The 19,184-nt window shown below is 40.0% G+C and overlaps 1 protein-coding gene across 20 annotated transcripts in view; it reads left to right on the top strand.

The window, feature by feature from the left end:
* Window positions 1–19,184, top strand: part of KALRN (kalirin RhoGEF kinase) — a 687,608-nt gene that overhangs the window by 338,696 nt on the left and 329,728 nt on the right. For all 20 annotated transcript variants that reach the window (XM_054551360.2, XM_054551365.2, XM_054551362.2 and 17 more), the window contains exon 11: window positions 12,740–12,931. In XM_054551360.2, coding sequence (XP_054407335.2) covers window positions 12,740–12,931 — 192 coding nt within the window. The remainder of the gene's footprint in view (window positions 1–12,739; window positions 12,932–19,184) is intronic.

The following is a 19,184-nucleotide window of genomic DNA, read 5'->3' as shown; positions in this document are numbered from 1 at the left end:
GGCTGAATACTACTCTATTGTACATATGTACCACATTTTCTTCATTGGAATAATTTCTAAACAATGCCCTGCATATAATTTGTATATTTAAGTGATTTTTTCCATTTTTCCTAATTATGAAACGAATACATATTCACCATGGAATAATTAGGAAGCAAGGAAATAGTGGAAAAGAAAATTTATCTCTATCACTCAGACATAATCATTATTAACATTTATTGACAAATTTCCATTTAGCACAGCAGAATACTAAGATTGTTTTGCCCAGGATCAAACAAATATGAATTCCAGATCAACATCAACTATTTATGTGAGCTTCTTTTACATTTTTAATCCTCAGTTTCCTTATCTATAATATGATATAATAGCATAATCATTATCATTATCAGTAGGTTTTTCTGGTAATAAAATTAGAACCATACTTTGGTTTATTCTGGCTTCTTCATTTAATATTACGTTAAGAACTTTATTTATTTATTTTTTTATTTATTATTTATTTTTCATTAAATATTCTTCAAAAACATAATTGTAGTGAGTGGGTAATACTCTATCATGTGTTATCACAGTGTAGTGAACTATTCTGTGTTGTTGGGCATTTTGGTCATTTCTGATTTTCATTTCTATAACCCACAGTTACTGTATTTAAACTGCCAAACAAAGTGTTAAATAGATCACTGTCCTAAGTTCTGAGCAATTTCAAGGCAAAAGACTAGATTTTTCTCATGTTGGAATTTCAGCCCAGGCTTTGAGCCCTTCCCTTGGATGAGCGGTTTCAATGGTAGATGAGTGGTTTCAATGGTAGATGGGTGGTTTCAATGGTAGATGAGTGGCTACAATGGTAGATGAGTGGCTACAATTAGAGTCACCTGGGAGCTTTTAAAACGTGTGGCTGCCAGACATTCCCGCAACTCCCTCCCCCAGCCCATCCTAATTTACATAACCTGGAGCAGAGCCTGGGCCCTGCATTGTCCCTCCAAGCTCCTTTCTTTATCCCTCATACCCCTTGACCCTCAACCCCCTAACCTCCTCCCGCTGTCCTGTGAGAACCACGGATTAGAGGATTCCTTAAGGTTTCTGCCATCTGAAGGATTATCAGAAAAATACTGTAAGCTGGGGAAGTTGTATGATCTTTCTCAATACAGCTTCCTCTATGATCTTATGGTCTAAAATGGTGGTTCTCAACTGGAAGGCAATTTTTGTCTCCCCCCGACTTCTACCCCACCTGGACATCTGACAGTAGCTGGGGACATTTTTGATTATTACATCTGGGGAAGAGGTTGCTATTGGCATCCTGTGGGTAGACTCCAGGGATGCTGCTAAGCATTCTACAGTGCACAGGACAGCCCGTGTTTGTTTCCTGTGGCTACTGTAACAAAGTACCACAAACCGCACAGATTAAAACAGCAGAAATTTATTGTCTCACAGTTCTGGAGGCTAGAAGTCTGAGATTGCAGTGTTAGCAGGGTTGTTCCTTCTGAGGGCTGTGAGGGAGAATCTGTTCCAGGCCTCTCTCTTAGCTTCCAGTGACTTGCTGGTGGTTTTGCTGTTTCCTGGCATGTGGCTGCACCACTCCAACCTCAGCTTTCATGTCGCTCACCCTGTATGTCTGTATCTTCATTTGGACATCTTTTTATATGAATGAACACCAGTCATACCACATTATGGGCCTACCTTATTTCGGTATGATCTCATCTTAACTAATTATATCTGCAACAACGTTATTTCCAAATAAGGTCACATTCTAAGGTACTGGGGTTAGAGCTACAACATATCTTTTTGTGGGGACAGAATTCAACCCACAAGAGCCCCACAAGCAAAGAATTATCCAGTGCAAGATGTTAATGGTGTTACTGTTGAGAAACTCTGTTCCACATAATCTGTGGACCAAGCCCAGGGAGGTTAACTAAGGTAAAACCCGGGACAAGTAGCAGTATGGTCTGAATGTCTGTGTTTCCTCCAAATGTATATATTGAAACCTAATTCCCAATGTGATTGTATTATGAGGCAGGAACTTTGGGAGGTGATCAGTGCCCTTTTAAAGAGGTTCTAGAAAGCTAGCTAGTTCCTCCTACCATATAAAGACACAGTGAGAAGATCATCTGTGAACCAGGAATTGAAGCCCTCACCAGATACTGAATCTGTGGGTACCTTGATCTTGGACTTCTCAGCCTCTAGAACTGTAAGAAATAAACTTCTGTTATGTATAAGCCACCCATTGTAAGGCATTTGTTATAGCAGCATGAATGGTCTAAGGTAAAAAGAGTCCAGAGTCTGGGAAGGTGGAAAGGGAGCAGGAGCATCGTCTTTAAGAGGGTCAGGTACCTTTGCTCTTATATCAGAGGCTGTGGGCTCCCTACAGATGTATATAGGCATAACCTCAGGCAACAGAGATATATGTGACCAAAACAGGGTGAAAGGACTTGAAAGAGCACTATGTTAACAGGGATAGAAGCAGAAGTGTGGCCAAACCCTCTGATTTGGTCACCTCACCATCTGACCCACCTTTCCATGTCAGGAACAGCCTTTTCCTCTTTTCCTCCGTTAGGAATGGAACAGGAGAGAAAAATAAATCCACAAGCCCCACAGTTTTCAGCAGTATTTTCAAGCCAACTGTCTTGTCTCTCCAAAGCCCAGTCTTCTCTCTCTGACACCCACTCCCTCCCACTGCCAGCCAAACATAGAATACAGAAAACAGGAAAAACAGCAACACTGCAAAGTTACATCTTTTGAGAGAGAACATTGCTGTGGGTACATTTCCCCCCATACCTCTTGAATTGCCAAACCTTGCAGCAAGCAGCCTTATTCTGTTCCATGGGGATGCTGTCTCACCAACTGCTTGTTTCTTTGGCTTCAGGAATTCCATGAAAGAATGAATTTCTGCCGGGATGGGGCCACTGGGCATTCTATGTATCCGCATCTGAATATTTAAGTCTATCTTCTTCACTTTGAAAATATTTTTGTCCACATTTTTCTGTTGTGGCTACATGTTCCCCTTCATTGTTTTGCCAAGTCAAAAAGAGAGAAGGAAAGGACGGAGGGGAGAGGGTGACCAGAGGAGTGGAGATTGTGTTATCAAATTCTAGGAGTGATGGGTTGCTTCCCAACAGCAATATGAATGCCCACTGGCTATATCCAGGCCCTGCTCAGTGAGAAAAGAAGGAAGCCTTCCTCCGGTCTTCAGAGCTCTGTGTCTGCATAGTGCACGCCTCATTTTGGTCTCCTAATTGCTCAGCTATCTTTGCTCTCTATTGTTCCCTCTGGTTTGTCTCAGGAAGCAGCTCTGGGCCAACCTCTGGCCTCTAGTCCCCTTGCTCTCTGCACCATCTTCTTTGTGTCCCATTCTAAGTGCTAGTCCTGGCTTCCCTAGGCCCAGCTTACAGCCCTGACTCTGCCTTAAATAGCTCCCCATTCCTTGATGGGCTAGGTGGGGAGAGGTCAGGGACAGAATCTTTCCCTGCTATATGTTTCAGGCCCCAGAGGGTGGCCATGCTTTCTGGAATCTGTACTGGTCTTTTCTTACAGTCTGGACCTAGTGTTATCTGTCAGATTATACCTTGTAACTAGTATCAGCAACCTCTAGGATTGATTTTGCCTTTTAATCCACAAACAAGGTATTTTATTGTTGTTGTTATTACATGGATAAAATGTTAACAGCTAATTATTTCTTTTGCTGTCCTGCCTCAGAGTGACCAGCTATTTAGCTTCTAGTTTATAGTCAGGAGGGAATATTTTGAAGGTCCTTTAAAGCAATAATATGTAAATGAAGAGAGTTATTGAGAAAGAAAGAAAAGGGATCAGTGAAAGAGAGCACCCCAGCAAAGAACAACTACTGTAATTTTCTCAGAATTTCTAGGCCCATGTACCTTCCTAAACACACACAGTTAGACTGTAGGAAAATAAAACTTTACTTTAAAAAAAATGTGGAGTTCTAAAAATATGCCTTTTATAGGAAAAGGTGCTAAAGCATTTTAGATATAAAGAAAAATAGTCTCCAGCAAGTAGAGAAGTGTGAGAATGGACAGGGTGATTATTACATATGTAAATGTGATAAAGTTGGTACTTAAGTCCTCAGAGATAGTCTCAGTACCGAAACTACTTGTGCTGGGAGGTATTGGCACCTGCAATAGTTATTTTTAGTATCAGTCCCAATTAGTAACTGAAGATTTATATAGATAGTCTTCAACTTTAAGGTGCATCTCTTTAGGGTACTGCTTAGACACTCCTTATTTGGACATAAAGTTGTTCTAATGGAGGGAACTTATTTGTTCCCTTATTCAGGGCACCTAAGAAGATACTGTTCTTTCAGCAGATGTAATGTGTTGGGTCAAACCATCACTGGTACCCAGAAGTAGTTTCCTCTGTTTCTTCCTACTTCTTTTCACCAAAGACCATTTTGCCATTCCCAGAATTCATCCCCTTCCCCACTACAAGAGCCAACAGATGGAGGAGAAATATATTCCTGGAGTTCTAGGATGAAAACTGAAAAACATTTTTCTATATCACCCTCCTTAATCATAGACAATGTGCTATGACAGTACTATATTTTAAACCTATTATGTGCTCAACTGAATTTCATTATTTTATCCTGGGACCCTAACTTTCATTTACATGGCAAATACATTCTCAGTGCTAAATAGAACTGGGAAATGTGACACCTTACTGCTGACAAGCTGCTGAACTGCAGAGTTTTTGGGTTGAGTGACTATTGAAAGGAGAGCACTATGCTCACTAGGTACATTGAGGAATAGTTGAGATAGAAAAGATGAGTAAGATGGACTCTTTCCTTTAAAGTGAATACAATTCTCCTTAGAAGACAACATGCACACAAAAGGAGTGTATTACAAAAGAAAAAAAAGGCTGTTGCACATGCACAATTACAATGTCATAATTTAAAAACCAAAGGCCTAAGAGTGAATGTAATTCAAAGTAATAAAGAAGCAGAAGAGGTGGAGATTTTACAGTGAGTTTTGGAGAAGTACATGTTTCAGTGAAAAGTACTGGAAGTTATAGTTAGAGAGACTTGGCTTGCCATTTTCTAGTTATAAAACATTGTTTAAACAAGTTACTTTACGTCTCTGAGCCTCAGTTTTCTCATTTGTAAAATGAAATTAATAATACCTATCTTATGATTGATCCCAATGCTTACAGATAATGTCGATAAAGAACCTAACACAATGCATAGCATACTATGGACACCTGGTTAACTGATGCCACTTTCTTTGACCTATGGGTTATTTAGAAATGTATTATTTAGTTTCCAATAATTTGTGAATATTTTGGTAATATTTCTGTTACTGATTTCTAATTTAATTACATTATAGTCAGAGAAAATATGTTGTATGACTTGCATCTCTTTAAATTTGTTGAGACTCATTCTATGGCTGAGAATATGGTTTATCTTGGTAAATATTCTGTGAGCACTTGAAAAGAATATGCGTTCAGCTGTTGGGGTGGGGGTGGAGTGTCCTACAAATGTCAGACCACGTTGGTTGAGAGTGTTCAAATCTATATCCTTACAAATTTCCTGTCTACTTATTCTATTAATTACTGAGAGGGGGCATAGAAATCTCTGACTATAATTATGGATTTCTCTGTTTCTCCTTGTGGGTTTAATCAGTCTTTACATATTTTGAACTTTTGTTGATAGATGCATAAATGTTTAGGGTTATTATATCCTCTTGATGAATTGACCCCTTGATCGTTATCAAATGATAATATTATTCATTTTTTCCTGGTAATGTTATTCACTCTGCAATCTACTATGTCTGATATTAATATAGCCACCCAGCTTTTTTTTTGGCTAGTGTTATCATGCTATATCTTTTTCTGTCCTTTTACTCTTACCCTACTTGTGTCTTTGTACTTACAGTGCATTCCTTGCAGACAGCATATAATTGGGACTTGCTTTTTTATCTAATCTGACAATCTCTGCTTTTTGATTGTGTTATTTAGACAATTTATATTTAATGTGATTGCTGATATGTTTAGATTTAAATCTATCACCTTTTTTTTTTTTCTATTTGTTTCATCTGTTGCTTTTCCTCCCTTTTTTTGCCTTTTTGGATTAATTTAATATTTTTATGATCCCATTTGACTTCCTTTGTTGGCTGATCTACTATAACTTTTTATTATTTTAATGATTGCCTTAGGGTTTATAGTATTTTAACTTATCACAGTTTACCTTCAAGTGGTATTATACCACTTTACATATAGTATAGGAACCTTACAATAGTATATTTCCATTCCTCCCTTCCTGGTCTTTGTGCTGTTGTCATATATCTTACTTATATATGTACCATAAATCCCACACTACATTGTTATCATTAGTTTTTAAACAGTCAGTTGTTTTTAAATAGATTCAAATAAAAAGAGGAAAAAAACCTTATTTACCCATGTAGTATTTCCAGTGCTCTTGATTCCTGTGTATGGATCTGTATTTCCATCTGATACCATTTTCTTTCTTCCCGAAGGACTTCTTTTAACATTTCTTGTCTTGCAAATCTGCTAGTGAAGAATTCTTTCATCTTTGTATATCTGAAAAAGTCTTTATTTCACTTTTGTTTTTGAAAATATTTGTGCTGGGCACAGAATTCCCAGGTTTGTTTTGTTTTGTTTCTTTTAGTACTTTAAAGATGTTGCTCCACTGTCTGCTTGCACTGTTTGCTATATCAAGTCTGCTGTCATCCTTATCTTTGTTCCTGTGTATATAGCTTGTCTTTTTTTTCTCTGTCTAAAAGATTTTCTTTTCTTTCCCTTTTTTGCCACTTTATTTTACTTTTATGTTCCTTGGTGTAGTTTTCTTTGTGTTTCTTGTGTTGAGGGTTTGTTGGGTTTCTTGGATTTATAGTTTTCGTTATATTTGAAAACTTTTTGGTCATTATTTCTTTAGGTATCTTTTCCAATACCCTCCTCTTCTCCTAGGGAATCTCAATTACATGGATATTGGCCTATCTGAAGTTATCCTATAGCTCACAGATGCTTTATTTTTTAAATTTATTTTTTCTCTCAGTATTTTAGTTTAAATACTTACTATTGCAGTTTTCAAGTTCAGTCATTTTATCTTCTGCAAAGCCTAACCTACTGTTAATACAGTCTAATGTTTTTCATCTTAGAAATACAAGGGTTTTTTTAAATTTTTTTATTTCTTAACTATCTGAACATATGGAATACAATTATAATAACCATTTTAAAATACTTGTCTGCTAATCTTAACATCTATTTCAGTTCTGGGTCAGTTTTCATTGACTGATTTTTCTTCTTCTCATAGGTGAGATTTTCCTGATTATGTGCATGCCTGGTAATTTTTTACCAGATACCAGACATCGTGAGTTTTACCTTGTCAGTTGTGGATATTTCTATATTCCTATAAATATTCTTAAGCTTTATTCTGAGACACAATAAAGTTACATGGAAAAAAAATTGATCTGTTCAGGTCATTCTCTTAAAATGTACTAGGCAGGACCAGAGCAGTTCTCATTCTAAGTCTACTTATTTACCCTTCTGACCCTTCTGGGTACTCCATCCAACATCCCATGAATCATGAGGTTTTCCAGGCTGACTGGTGGGAGCAGGTGCTATTTCTAACTATATGAGTGCTAGGCACTGTTATCTCTAATTCTTTCAGATGGTTCTTTCTCTAGCCTCAGGTAGTTTCCTCACACATGGATTCTTTGCAGGTCTGCCCCAGAGAGGGTAAAGAAGGAAAGTGAAAGAGATTTGTCAGCTGTAAAGTACTATTCAAATGTAAGGTTTTGGGTGTTATCTTGATTGCTGACCTCTGCAATGCCTATGCTTTTGTGTCTCCTTTGTTTTTAATGCTTACATATTTTTTTTCCTTTCATATCATTACATATTGGTTTCAGCCATGCTGGCCTGAAAAAAAATAACCACTGTGAGGGGGATTTTCTCCTGGTCCTCTGGTAGTCTCATTCTTCAATCTACATTGCCTCTTTTGAATAGTAAGGGTGACTTTCAGGCCTCATCCTCCTCATTCCCAGGCATAGAGCCAAGATTCTCACTTCATATTACCAAGGAAGTTGATTCTAGAGTGTTTTTATTCACCGTCTCTCCCACCCCTTGCCTTTAAAAAGCCTGCTTCCTGCTTCTCTGTCTCAGCCCAGGGAATCTGAAAACAAACCTATATTGCTGGAATTCCTGTTAGAGACAAATTATCTTAGAATGTTCTGTTTCTTCCCTGGCGAGAAAATTTAAAAGTAATGGGCCAAGGCTTCAGCAGAGCGTTTGAAGTTAGACTTAAGGGCTGAATTATTTAGGGCATCATACCTGGTTGACACACTCATGGGGTGTTGGAGAGGGAAGAACAAGAACTGCAGCCATCGGTGTGGCCCATGTCTCTGAATCAGGGGCTCTGTCTACCACAGGTCCTACCTGAAAGCTCCAACAGCTGAGGGATCTATATACCAGCACTCATAACCCATTTTTGGAATATCTGTTGGGAAATGTCAATAAGGGGTCAAGTCCAAGGCAGAGACTAGGAGACTAGGAAACCAAAGAATGCCTAGGAAGTATGTTCAGAGCAAGGTCAGACTCTGGCTTTGAGTCAAAAGCTGTTGTTGATTTGGTCAGAAAGTGAGCAGAAACCTGTTGTGATCCTTGCCCCAATTTGGGGGTATGACAAGAGTCAAAGTATTGCTTTGGTAATACTTTAGTTGATATTTTCTATACACATTTCTATTTCAAGGCTGTGCCAAGAGGTAGGATATACCAAATAAAATTGAACATTGAACATGAATTCTAGCAGGTAAGGTCTTGTATCAGGTAGTTGATGAGGAGTGAGGGTTGAATATTAACATTGGTGGAGGTTGATATCGTCTTTAATTCATTCATTCATTTACTAAATATTGATGGAGCACTTACTAGGTGCCAGACACTAACGGAAAGAGATAAAAGACATTATCTGCCCCTAAGCAGATGAGAAAGACAAACATTTGCACTAGAAAATAGCAGGTACCATGGAGAGGGTTGGTATAGATCAATCTAGGAGTCCAGAGGAGGGCACATAAGCTAGCCTTGGGAGAGAAGAGGATATTAGGGTGGACTTCCTGGAAGAAGCAATGCCCTTGCTGGGTCTTAAAGAGTGAATAAGAGTTGGTCAAGTTGAAGAGTGAAGGGAAGGGCACCTCAGGCTGAAGAAGAATATGTGCAAAGGCACAGAGGCAAGATTCAGTGCAGTGAGTTTCGGGGGATGCAAGTAATTTACTTCATAGGCTGTTTGTAGGGAAGTGATGTGGGTTGAAGCTCAAGGGAAAAAGTGTCAGGTGAAGAAGGGCATTGCACACTGTGTCAAGACATTTTACCCCAAAGGCAGTGGGAAGCCACTGAACAGTTTTAAGTAGAAGACAGTTGCGATTGGGTCTGAATTTTAGAAGCTCTTTTCTACTAGTAATGGGGAAGAGAGCTGGGCAGAGACAAAGCTGAGAGCCCAGCTTTAACACTGACCCCATTGCCTTCCCACCTGTCTTTATTGTTCCATTCTCTCTATAAAATGTATCTTATAGCTCTTCACTGACTTATCCATCTGATTTTTTGCCACTCTCCAATTTTAGTCAGGTTGACTCAATTTATTCAAACAGGCCTACTCATTTGTGTCTTGTTTATTCAACAAACATTTAGTAAATGCCTATTGCATGCCAGCCACAGTGCTTGGCATGGGGGAACCAAGGATGAATAAGACATGGAACCTGCCTTTAAGGAGCTCACAGACCAGTAGGGAGATACCATGGAGACACACTGTTACTATAAAGTATGATGATGGCTGTGGGGTGGGCTAAATATAGAGTATCCTGGGTGCAGAAAGAAGACAGGCTTGGCTATGAGAAGCCCTTCTCCTTCTCTGCTAAATCCTACCCATCCTCAGGCTCCTGCCTATATTCTTATAGGGCAGGGTAATTTAATGGGTTGTTGCTTGGGCTCTGAAGCCTGCCAACAGGGTTTTAATCCTTGTTCTGCCACTTACTGGTCATGTGACTTTGGCCCGAAATTCTTTGTACCTCAGTTTCTTCATCTGTAAAATGGGTATGATGGCTGCATCAACTTCATAGGGTTATTGTGAGGATTAAAGGAGATAGCATGCATAAAATCCTTTAGAACAATCCTTTTCATGTGTGAAATATTTAATAATTATTAGCTACTATTATTCTCAGTTTTTACTCCTTTTCTTCAGCATCTATATCATATCAAGAAATTTTAACCCCTAATTATCTATTAGTTTGCTGCCTGCCCCATCTTATGTATTGTCATGTTATTTCTCTCAAGAATGATTTTAATTCTTCTTTGAGACAAAATACATTATATATTTATCTGTACTTTTGGGGTGCTTACAATATTGGGTATGTATTATAGTGATCAGCCATCCCAATTTTCCCAGGACTGAGGGGATTTCTGGGACACAGGAATTTCTATGCTAAAACCAGGAAAATCCTGGGACAAATTGATCACCTTACGTGTGGTGGACACTTCAGTTTGGCTTTTTATTTATCTCTTATTGGTCCCAAACTTAATTTGCAAGCAAGCTCACTTTGACTTTGCCACAAATTTTTATTTATTGTCTACAGAATATAAAATTACAATCTCTAGGGTTCATTGAGGGGGAATCCTGAGACTCTTTAGGATTAAAGGTGGACAATTTGAGGGATTCCTAAAATACCTCTCTCCCATCAGCTGTGGGCATATAGACTAGAAATTGTGGGCAATTCCATAAGAGCTTTCTTTAACCTGACCCACAGCCCTAGAGGTCTACCCTTGCCTGTCATTCCTCTTGTCTCCCTGCATGTGTCTCATGAGTAGATGACTTCCTTCATCTGCTTTCCAGAATTGACATACCCTGCTTTAACCCAGTGGCAAAACTCCTTTCCTCATATGAAGCTGCTGTTTTTCCATGAATTTCCCAGTTGGGGCCAAGTGATTTTTCCTCTTTTTCAACCCTGTCTTGGAAGCATTGGGAAAATGTAAATGACTTTTTCTCTTTTTCAACCCGGTCTCACCAGCATTGGAACGATGTTTACCTTGGGAAGTTGCTTTTTAAGCAGCATTCCTTATGGATCCCCTGAGGCCTCTCTCCAAATTCCTAGAAGCCAAGACAAGCGTTTGCCTGCCCATCTTCCCCAGGTCCTATGCCAGTACAATCAAGAGGCTGGCTCCACAGCCTCTGAAAGTTTCAACCCTAGAGTCTCAGTTTTCTGGGGCTGTCGTAACAAAGCACCACGAGACTGTGACTTAGATAACAACAATTTGTTTTCTCACAGTTCTGGAAGCTAGACATTTGAGATCAAAGTGTCAGCAGAGCTAGTTCTTTCTGAGGAATATGAGGGAGAAATCTACCCTGTGCCTTTTTCTCAACTTTTGGTAGTTTTCTGGCAGTCTTTAGCATTCTTAGCCTTGTAGATACATCTCCCAGTTTCTTCGTTCATCTTCACATAGCATTCTCCCTGTGTGCATGTCTGTCTCTTCACATGGCATTTTTTTTAAAATAAGGACACCAGTCATATTGGATTAGGGATCTATCCTACTATAGTATGATTTAAACTTAATGTAACTAATTACGTCTACAATTATCCTGTTTCCAAGGAAGGTCACATTCTGAGATATTGGGGATTAGGAGTTCAACATGTGAATTTGAGTGGGGGGCACAGTTCAGTCCATAGCACCCAGGTCTTCAAGTGAGCCCAAAACACTCCTTACAGACACGGAGACCCTGTCTCCATAAGCAAAACAAAGCACTAGAGAGTCATTGCTCATGAATCCATTTCAATTCTCCACTCACTTTGTGTTTGATACTGACTGCTCTGCTTGTTCGCCAATCTAGAGTTTTGTGCCAACTCGAGGGATACTAAGAAATATATGTACACCTGAGTCACCAGCTCTAAGTCAGGACATATCAGGAGACTTTCAAAAGGAGAAGCCTGCTGAGGAAAAGCTGTATCTGCGGCAAATAATGTAGTAACTATTCTAAAGGCAGTTGCTCCCATCCTGATGAATAATAATTACAAGTTGGTTACCTTTTAAAATGCTCTGGAGAATACCATGGTGTGTACAGATAGGAAGTTGGATGACTGTGTGTGCGTGTGTGTGCATGCAGTAGCTTATGATAAACAAAATCACCAGACTCCTCCCCAACCTTCCTGCAAACATTCCCTGGGCCCGCAGGGAGTAGCCTGCATCTCCTCCCTCTGGCTGTGGCCGCTGCCTTCTGTCAGCTCCCTGGAGTTGCTGATCTCTTCCCCTCCAAAGAAATAGCTCTGTTCCAAAAAGATAAACACCAGTAGTTACAGGGAACTTGAGGAGAAAAGCAAAGCGAGTCTCCCAGTTAGTGTTTTTCTGGTGTTCTCACACAGAAATACAGACCGTCTTTGTGGGTGTGCTATTTCTGATCCTGGCAGTTACAGCCTGAGATGTGAGGGCAGTGATGGGTTTTCTTGAAGGTAGGGGATAGGGAGCAGCTGGGATATGGAGGTTCTCTACGCTCTCCCCACTTCTTTCCAGGGACACTGCACCTCTGAGAAATCCCAGGGGTGGATGAGGCACCTAGCTGGTGCCCGCCTGCAGGCTGCTAGCTTGCTGAGAGGCGGTGTGCCAGCTCCGCGCGCCGCGCCTCGGTGCCAGATCAGGGAGCTGTCGGCTCAGCGCCCACGCCCCTCCGCTTCAGCTCCGGGGAGCCCCAGGGTGGGCTGCTGGAAGGCGCGACTGCAACTTGACTTTGCCTCACTGTTGTTGCTGGCAGAATACGTACACCAATGCGGACAAGCTCCTAGAAGCAGCGGAGCAGTTGGCTCAGACGGGGGAATGTGACCCCGAGGAGATCTACAAGGCAGCTCGACACCTGGAGGTGCGCATCCAAGACTTCGTGCGCAGGGTGGAGCAGCGGAAGCTTCTCCTGGACATGTCTGTCTCCTTCCACACACACACCAAAGAGGTAAGGGGAGCTAGTGGAGAGAGGGCATTCTGTCCTGCCAGGGTCAGGTCGGCTTCCTAGTAAAATGGCCCTGAGGGTCTGACCAAGATCTTGGGTAGTCTGGGGGTTACTAACTTCCTAACTTTGGTAGTATTAACAATTCGTTCCTGATAGCCTGCATTTAGGTCTCTCAGAATGGGGCAAACTTTCCTCCTATAATATCTAGTGAGGAAAGGGGGTCATGGAGACAGGTGGTTTTGGGGGCATCTACTAGAGCATGCAATCTGCAGCTGGAGAAATGTGGGAATCCCTGATATAGCAATAGTCACTGCAAGAAGAAATGTAAGAGGATCACAGACTCTCTTCCCACTGCACACCCAATTTCTCTTGGTTGCTGTTTCCTGTCAGAAATGAGAGTCCCACGGAACTTTGATCAGGTATCTTTGCTACCAGCAAGGAACATGTAGAGTTTACAGATGTGTTTTTTCTGTGTTTTTATTTTTTTTTTTAACAGGGGATTTAATCTTCTTAATGAGGTCTGTGGCAGGGTGATATTAAAGTTGGTCCTCACTGTGCCTGAATGTGGAGTGACAGGCATTGAAAGAAGGGGGACTGAGATGCCCTCCACCAAGGAAGCTGGCTGGGCTTGAAGCCCAGCCTGAATAATTCACTAAGTGGAGAAAGGAGAAGGAAGGATAGATTATGTTAAGCTGCTGCAAGAGCAGAGGGGCACCATAGAGAGGAGGATGGTTGCAAACCTATGATTGCTTTTCATTTCTGATTAACATGGGACATGCTGAAATTGAATAAGTGGCCAGTAAGGAGGCACATTTAGCATCATCTGTAATAACACCCTTGGCAGATGAACTCATTAGGTGTATGCATGCTTGTGTCCCCCCCCCCCCCGAGGAATTCCCTTTAATAGAGTATTAATTAAAGTTTGTTTGCTGCTCAGGAAAAAAAAAATTAGCCCTACTTAATTAAGTTGAATTTTAATATTGGGAATGCATTAAGAATCTTGGTTGTTACTGCTTCACAGCCTTTTCTGACACCGAGGGAATGAATGCAAACCATTGCAGTGCCTGTCAGAGAAAAACATGAAAAGATAGTGTTCTCTAAACTGAGATTCCCCAGGCAGATGAAGGGCTGGCAAGCTCCCTGAAGCTGGATTTGCTTCCTCTCTGCGGGACCTGCAGCCACTCTCTGATGAGTGTCTATAAAACAAGGGGATTAGCATTAATCCAGGGTTTCCTGCCTGGTTCTCTGCTTGATAGTGGCTCACCCAGTTCTTAATGAAAGTCTCAGAAACCAAAGGCATGTGTATTCCCTTTTAATTATGAGCCTGTAGGTGATGGAATGGAGTACGAATGAAGAGGAGTCATGTTCCTCATGAGGGCCGTGGCGGTGCTTGCTGCATGGAGAAGTGGTGGACCAGAGTCAGTTTCCATGGAACTGCCACTCCCAAAAGAGTGACCATGGCTTCCAGGGCTTCCTCTAGCTACATCTCCAACCTTCTATACACAGAGCTAGTAGGCTGGGATTCTAGACCAGATTCTGCTGCTAAAGAACCATATGAGCTTGTGCAAGTCACTATGTCCCTGGCCTTGGCTTTCCTTATCTATAAAATTATGCAGTTGGACTTGGCCCTAAGGCCCCTTATGGTTCTAATGTGAATCCAAGATTCCATTCTTCTTCTCTTCTTCTTTATTTGCTATTGGTAATGATAATAAATAATAATAATAATTAAGCTGAAGTAGTATAGGTGATTTACCAAGCCTAAGATTTGGTTTATTGTAAGCACTCAAAATATATTACATGAGTTTTTTAATTGGACACTTATTACTTGCCAGACACATATACCATCTCATGTAACCTTCATGATAATCTTATGATATAGATTTTATTAAACACATTTTTAAATAAGGAGACTAAGCCTCAGAAGATAACTTTTCTAAGGTTACAGACTTTCTCAGTAGTACAGCAGATATTTTACCTGTCTTCCTATTACCTACACTCTTGTTTTTTTCCTTTTCTATCTCCTCTCCTCTGTTCTTCCTTCTCCTTACTTTTATTTTTCTTTTTTGCATTTCTAAACCCCAAATCAGGGGCTTAATGGGTAGGACAGATCTTGGCTGAGAAATACACAGTGTTGCCAGGATTGGGGGTGTGGGAGACAGGAATAGTCAGGGAGTTATTGTTTTCCCGGATCTCTCTCAAATCTTGCTAAGCTTGGTCCTGTTTGAACCTGAGACTTGTTTCCTCACTGGAACTCAGCTATAGAGTCACATTCGTGTGAAATACTACTAGAAGGAGTGGTGTGATACAGGGGGCAGGTGAAGAAAGAGAAAGAACTGAAATTTATTTAGCACAAACTATGTGCTAGGCTATCTAGCTGTCTAGTTCGTAGCCATGATAATTCTCATTTTTTAAAATTCCAGTTTTACAAATGGGAAAACCAAAGTTCAGAAAAATTAATAATTTGCCCATGGTTTTATAGCTAGGTTGTTGTAAGTACAGAAATTGACCCCAGGTCTTTCTGACTCTAAAGGCCGTGCTTTTTTCTCCTTTGCCACAAAGACTTTTATATAAAGGCTAGTAAACAGAGACTTGAATGAATTTTTTTTTCCATCAGAGAATTCATTCAAACAGGAGGCTATCAGGAAATTGCATAGTCTCTTTCTCCTCAGTCCCAAAATACGAGAGAAATTTAGAGCAGCCCTGCCTGGATACAAAGGGTTTTATGATTATGAGGCTCATTCTATTCAAGACATCTACAACTCTCTGATCATACAGATTTTATTTTTTTTTTCAGGATGGACAGAAAAGCAACATTTTGAGTGGCTGTCACAGAGGAGCTGTTCCAGGGGACATGCAGTGGGACTTTGTATCTGCATGTTCCCTCTTGGTCACCTTCCCATCCAAACCAGTCTGTATGAGGTCCCCTTTAAGTGATTTGCAAGGCAGGGTAGAAAATAAGGTGTGTGCATGTATACATGCACATACATGTATATGTACATGTATATGTGTACACATGCACATATATGTGTACACACATGCAAATGTTCCCACACACTAAGTACAGCAAGATCTTGGATGCCAGGTAGGTCTGATTTCCAGATCTATATTTTTTATGCCTTGTGCCTTTGGGAGAATTACTCTTAATCTCTGTTGCTTTGTAATAATTATGAGGATGACTATTACAACACTCATTTTTTTTCCTAGTAGGAAACTTCCTCCCAAATTTTTCTGAGTGTTTCTTTAAAGTAGGCTTAATAAATTAGGAACTTAAAGACTCAACTTAAACATCATTTTTTTTTTCTTGAACTTCTTCGTGGGTGCTTCCAACTTTCACCCAGACAAGAGCAGAGCACTGTATATACCTCACACTGAGCTGTGATTCTCTCCTTCACTAAATTGGGAGTGCCAATATGTGTAGTACACATATGGCATTAGATGTGTAGATAGAGATACTACTGTGTCTGATACATAGAGGTGCTGAATAAATATTGAATAAATGGGTTTACTTGACAATGGGAAGCCAGTCTTTCCTAAGAAAAGTAAAAGAAAAAGAAGAAGAAAAATGAGGGAAGAGTCCCTTTAATCACATTTTAATCTATTGCAGTTCTTTGACTTGAGCTCTCCAGATATTGTAAATAAGAGAGGCTGGGTGGGGAATCTAACTTGCTGATGGGAGCTTTCCTTTAGGACCTATATATAGCAGGCAGAAATGGATTATTAGGGGGACAGAAATGAGCATCCTTGAATGGTCTCATGGAAGAACTCCTGTGGTTTGATTTTTCCGTACTCTGTTTAATACCTCTCAAGACTCATCACCTCTTAAACATCACTAAGTATGGGTCCTATTTGATCCTGAGTTCATTAACTCTTGACTCCTTCCTCTTGACTCTATAGGCAAAGTTCTGGCTTTTTATTCAAGACAGGATTAGTAGTCTGTTAGGGAATTTTGAGTTGCCGTGGTTGCTTTTCCCTCTTACCGTGAATAGAGTGAAGAAGGAAAATCTGCTCAACTTTGCTAAAGTGGCCTTCGGTACTGCTGATAAATACTGTTATAAATCATTTCTGCCTCATTATGGCTATCTTCCTCCTTCTTCCTTTCCTTCCTCCATTTCTTCCTTCCTATAATAATTTGCAGAGTTTTTGCCTTGGTGCCAATTTGTAAAAGAATATCATCATAGTCTATAATTTTCAGGGAATGAAAGCCCCTTTTGTAGGAGATTTCTAAGTGGGAAGTGAATATCCACCTTCATAAATGATTTAACCTAGACTTCCTAGGACTCCGCAGGCTAAAATTCATAATTTTACTTTTGCCAACTTTCCATATCAAAAGAGTTACTCTAATGAGGATCAGAGAAGAAACAAGAGGAAGATATAAAAAGATAACCTCCAGGTTCATTTCTTCTACAAATTCAAGTCTGCTTAATCCTATTGGCCTCGTGAATTCTTTATTTATTGTAGGAGCTGAGAGGGTTAAAAATGTCTAACTGTTTCATCACAGTGTTAGTCATAATCTTGAATAATTAGAGACCATCTAAATGTTTCACATTGGGTGATTTCGTTAAACAAATCGTAGTGCATTTATATAGTAAAATATTACACAGTCATTCTAAATCACATTGCCGAAGATTATTAATGACATGAGGAAGAGCTTGTGGTATAATATATAAAAACTGTATATCCAGTACAACACAATTTCAATAACACATATAGAATAAGGACCAGAAGTAAATATACCAAGAATTTGAGATTGATATGGGAGATTTAATTTTTTGGCTTTTTTTTGTTTTGCAAGATTTCTTCAATGATATTTTAAATTTAGAATCAGGAACAATCCAATAAATGTTATTTTTCAAAAGCAAAACTATTCATCCCTACCTATAAAGAAGAGTTACTTAAAAAAGAAAGGCAACAAACATGTACTTGGGACTTTCTTGTACATCCAGAGCCTCCACTACTAGTACAAATCGTGCTGAACTTAAATACATTCTTTTTGCCTGGGCCCAAGAGGGCAGCCAGCTTTGTTTTCTGGTCTGGAGAACTAGAGCAAGTTTGGGAGATGCATTGACCCAAGTCCTCATTCTTTTTGTCCAGGAACATGGCATTTGTAGCACCTGCCCTGCAGCAATTGTCATCACAGAATTCTCTTTCCTTGCTGTGTTTCCATGGAAATGCTGTAGTCACTGGGCTTTCAAAATATCCATTTTTAGATATTTTTGTAGTATAAATATCAGTCAAGTTAAATAAGGAACATGGCCAAAGTAACCAACCTCTGCTCTTTATTAGACAGCTTAATTAAATACCCACTTATATTTGTTTCACCTTGTGGAATCATTCTGCCACACCATTTCCTACTCAAATAGGTACAAACACACCACAGACACTCCCATATACACATGTTCCTCTATCCGCCAACTCTGGAATCAAAACTAAATTGGTCTTCAAGAGAGATGATGGCTTTAAGAACAAAAATAGCCTTATCCTCTATTTTACTTGCTGTACTGTTGTACTGTTTATTTAAGAAACAAGCTGGTGATTGATGTCCAGGAAAAATTATCTTTTCAAAATGAGGGAAGAGGAGGTTCACCATGTGGATATGGTGTGCCTTTCAACATCGTTAAGGATTGTTGATATCATTATTGTTAATCAATTGTTGTCAGCACAATGGTTGCCCAAGCTGTGCAAATGGAACAGCCAATCAGCAGGAGAAAGTGATGAAATAAAATGACCTCTCTCCTTAACCAGTCATCTGTAAGCCTTGTTATTTTTCTTACAAACCTCCTAGGTTCTTCCTCTCTTGTCTCCTTCCTTCCTGTCTTTTTCAGTTGCCGCTTTCTCAGGCTGCCCCACTATGCAAGCAGGAGAGGGTCTGTGGGCTGGTCCTAGCTGAACTCACTGCTTCCCTATTAGAGCTAATCTTATGTAGGGCATGGAAAGGCTCCTTTAACTGTTCCCCTATCAAGGTTCTAGAAATTCTCAAATTGGACCCATTCTTTTGGATGTAGATATTTTTGACCACAACTCCATGTGTTTCTGTAAGAAAGAATGCACAAAATCATCTACATGTATGCATCAGCGTGGAGCAGAGCAAGCAACCATTGCCGAGAAGTGAGCAGGACCCTAAAAGAAGGGTCATAGTATACATATATTTTGATCAAAAAGAGAGGGTCTGGAAATGGCTGAAACATGGGATTTTTTTTTCTGGGGGGGGGGTGGGTTGATGGAGAAGGTACAGTGCTATAATGTTAAACCTTAGATA

This window comes from Pongo abelii, chromosome 2, assembly GCF_028885655.2.
Source record: "Pongo abelii isolate AG06213 chromosome 2, NHGRI_mPonAbe1-v2.0_pri, whole genome shotgun sequence".
NCBI lineage: Eukaryota > Metazoa > Chordata > Mammalia > Primates > Hominidae > Pongo > Pongo abelii.
The sequence above is the reverse complement of the archived record's forward strand: the minus strand, read 5'-3'. Positions and strand labels throughout refer to the sequence as shown.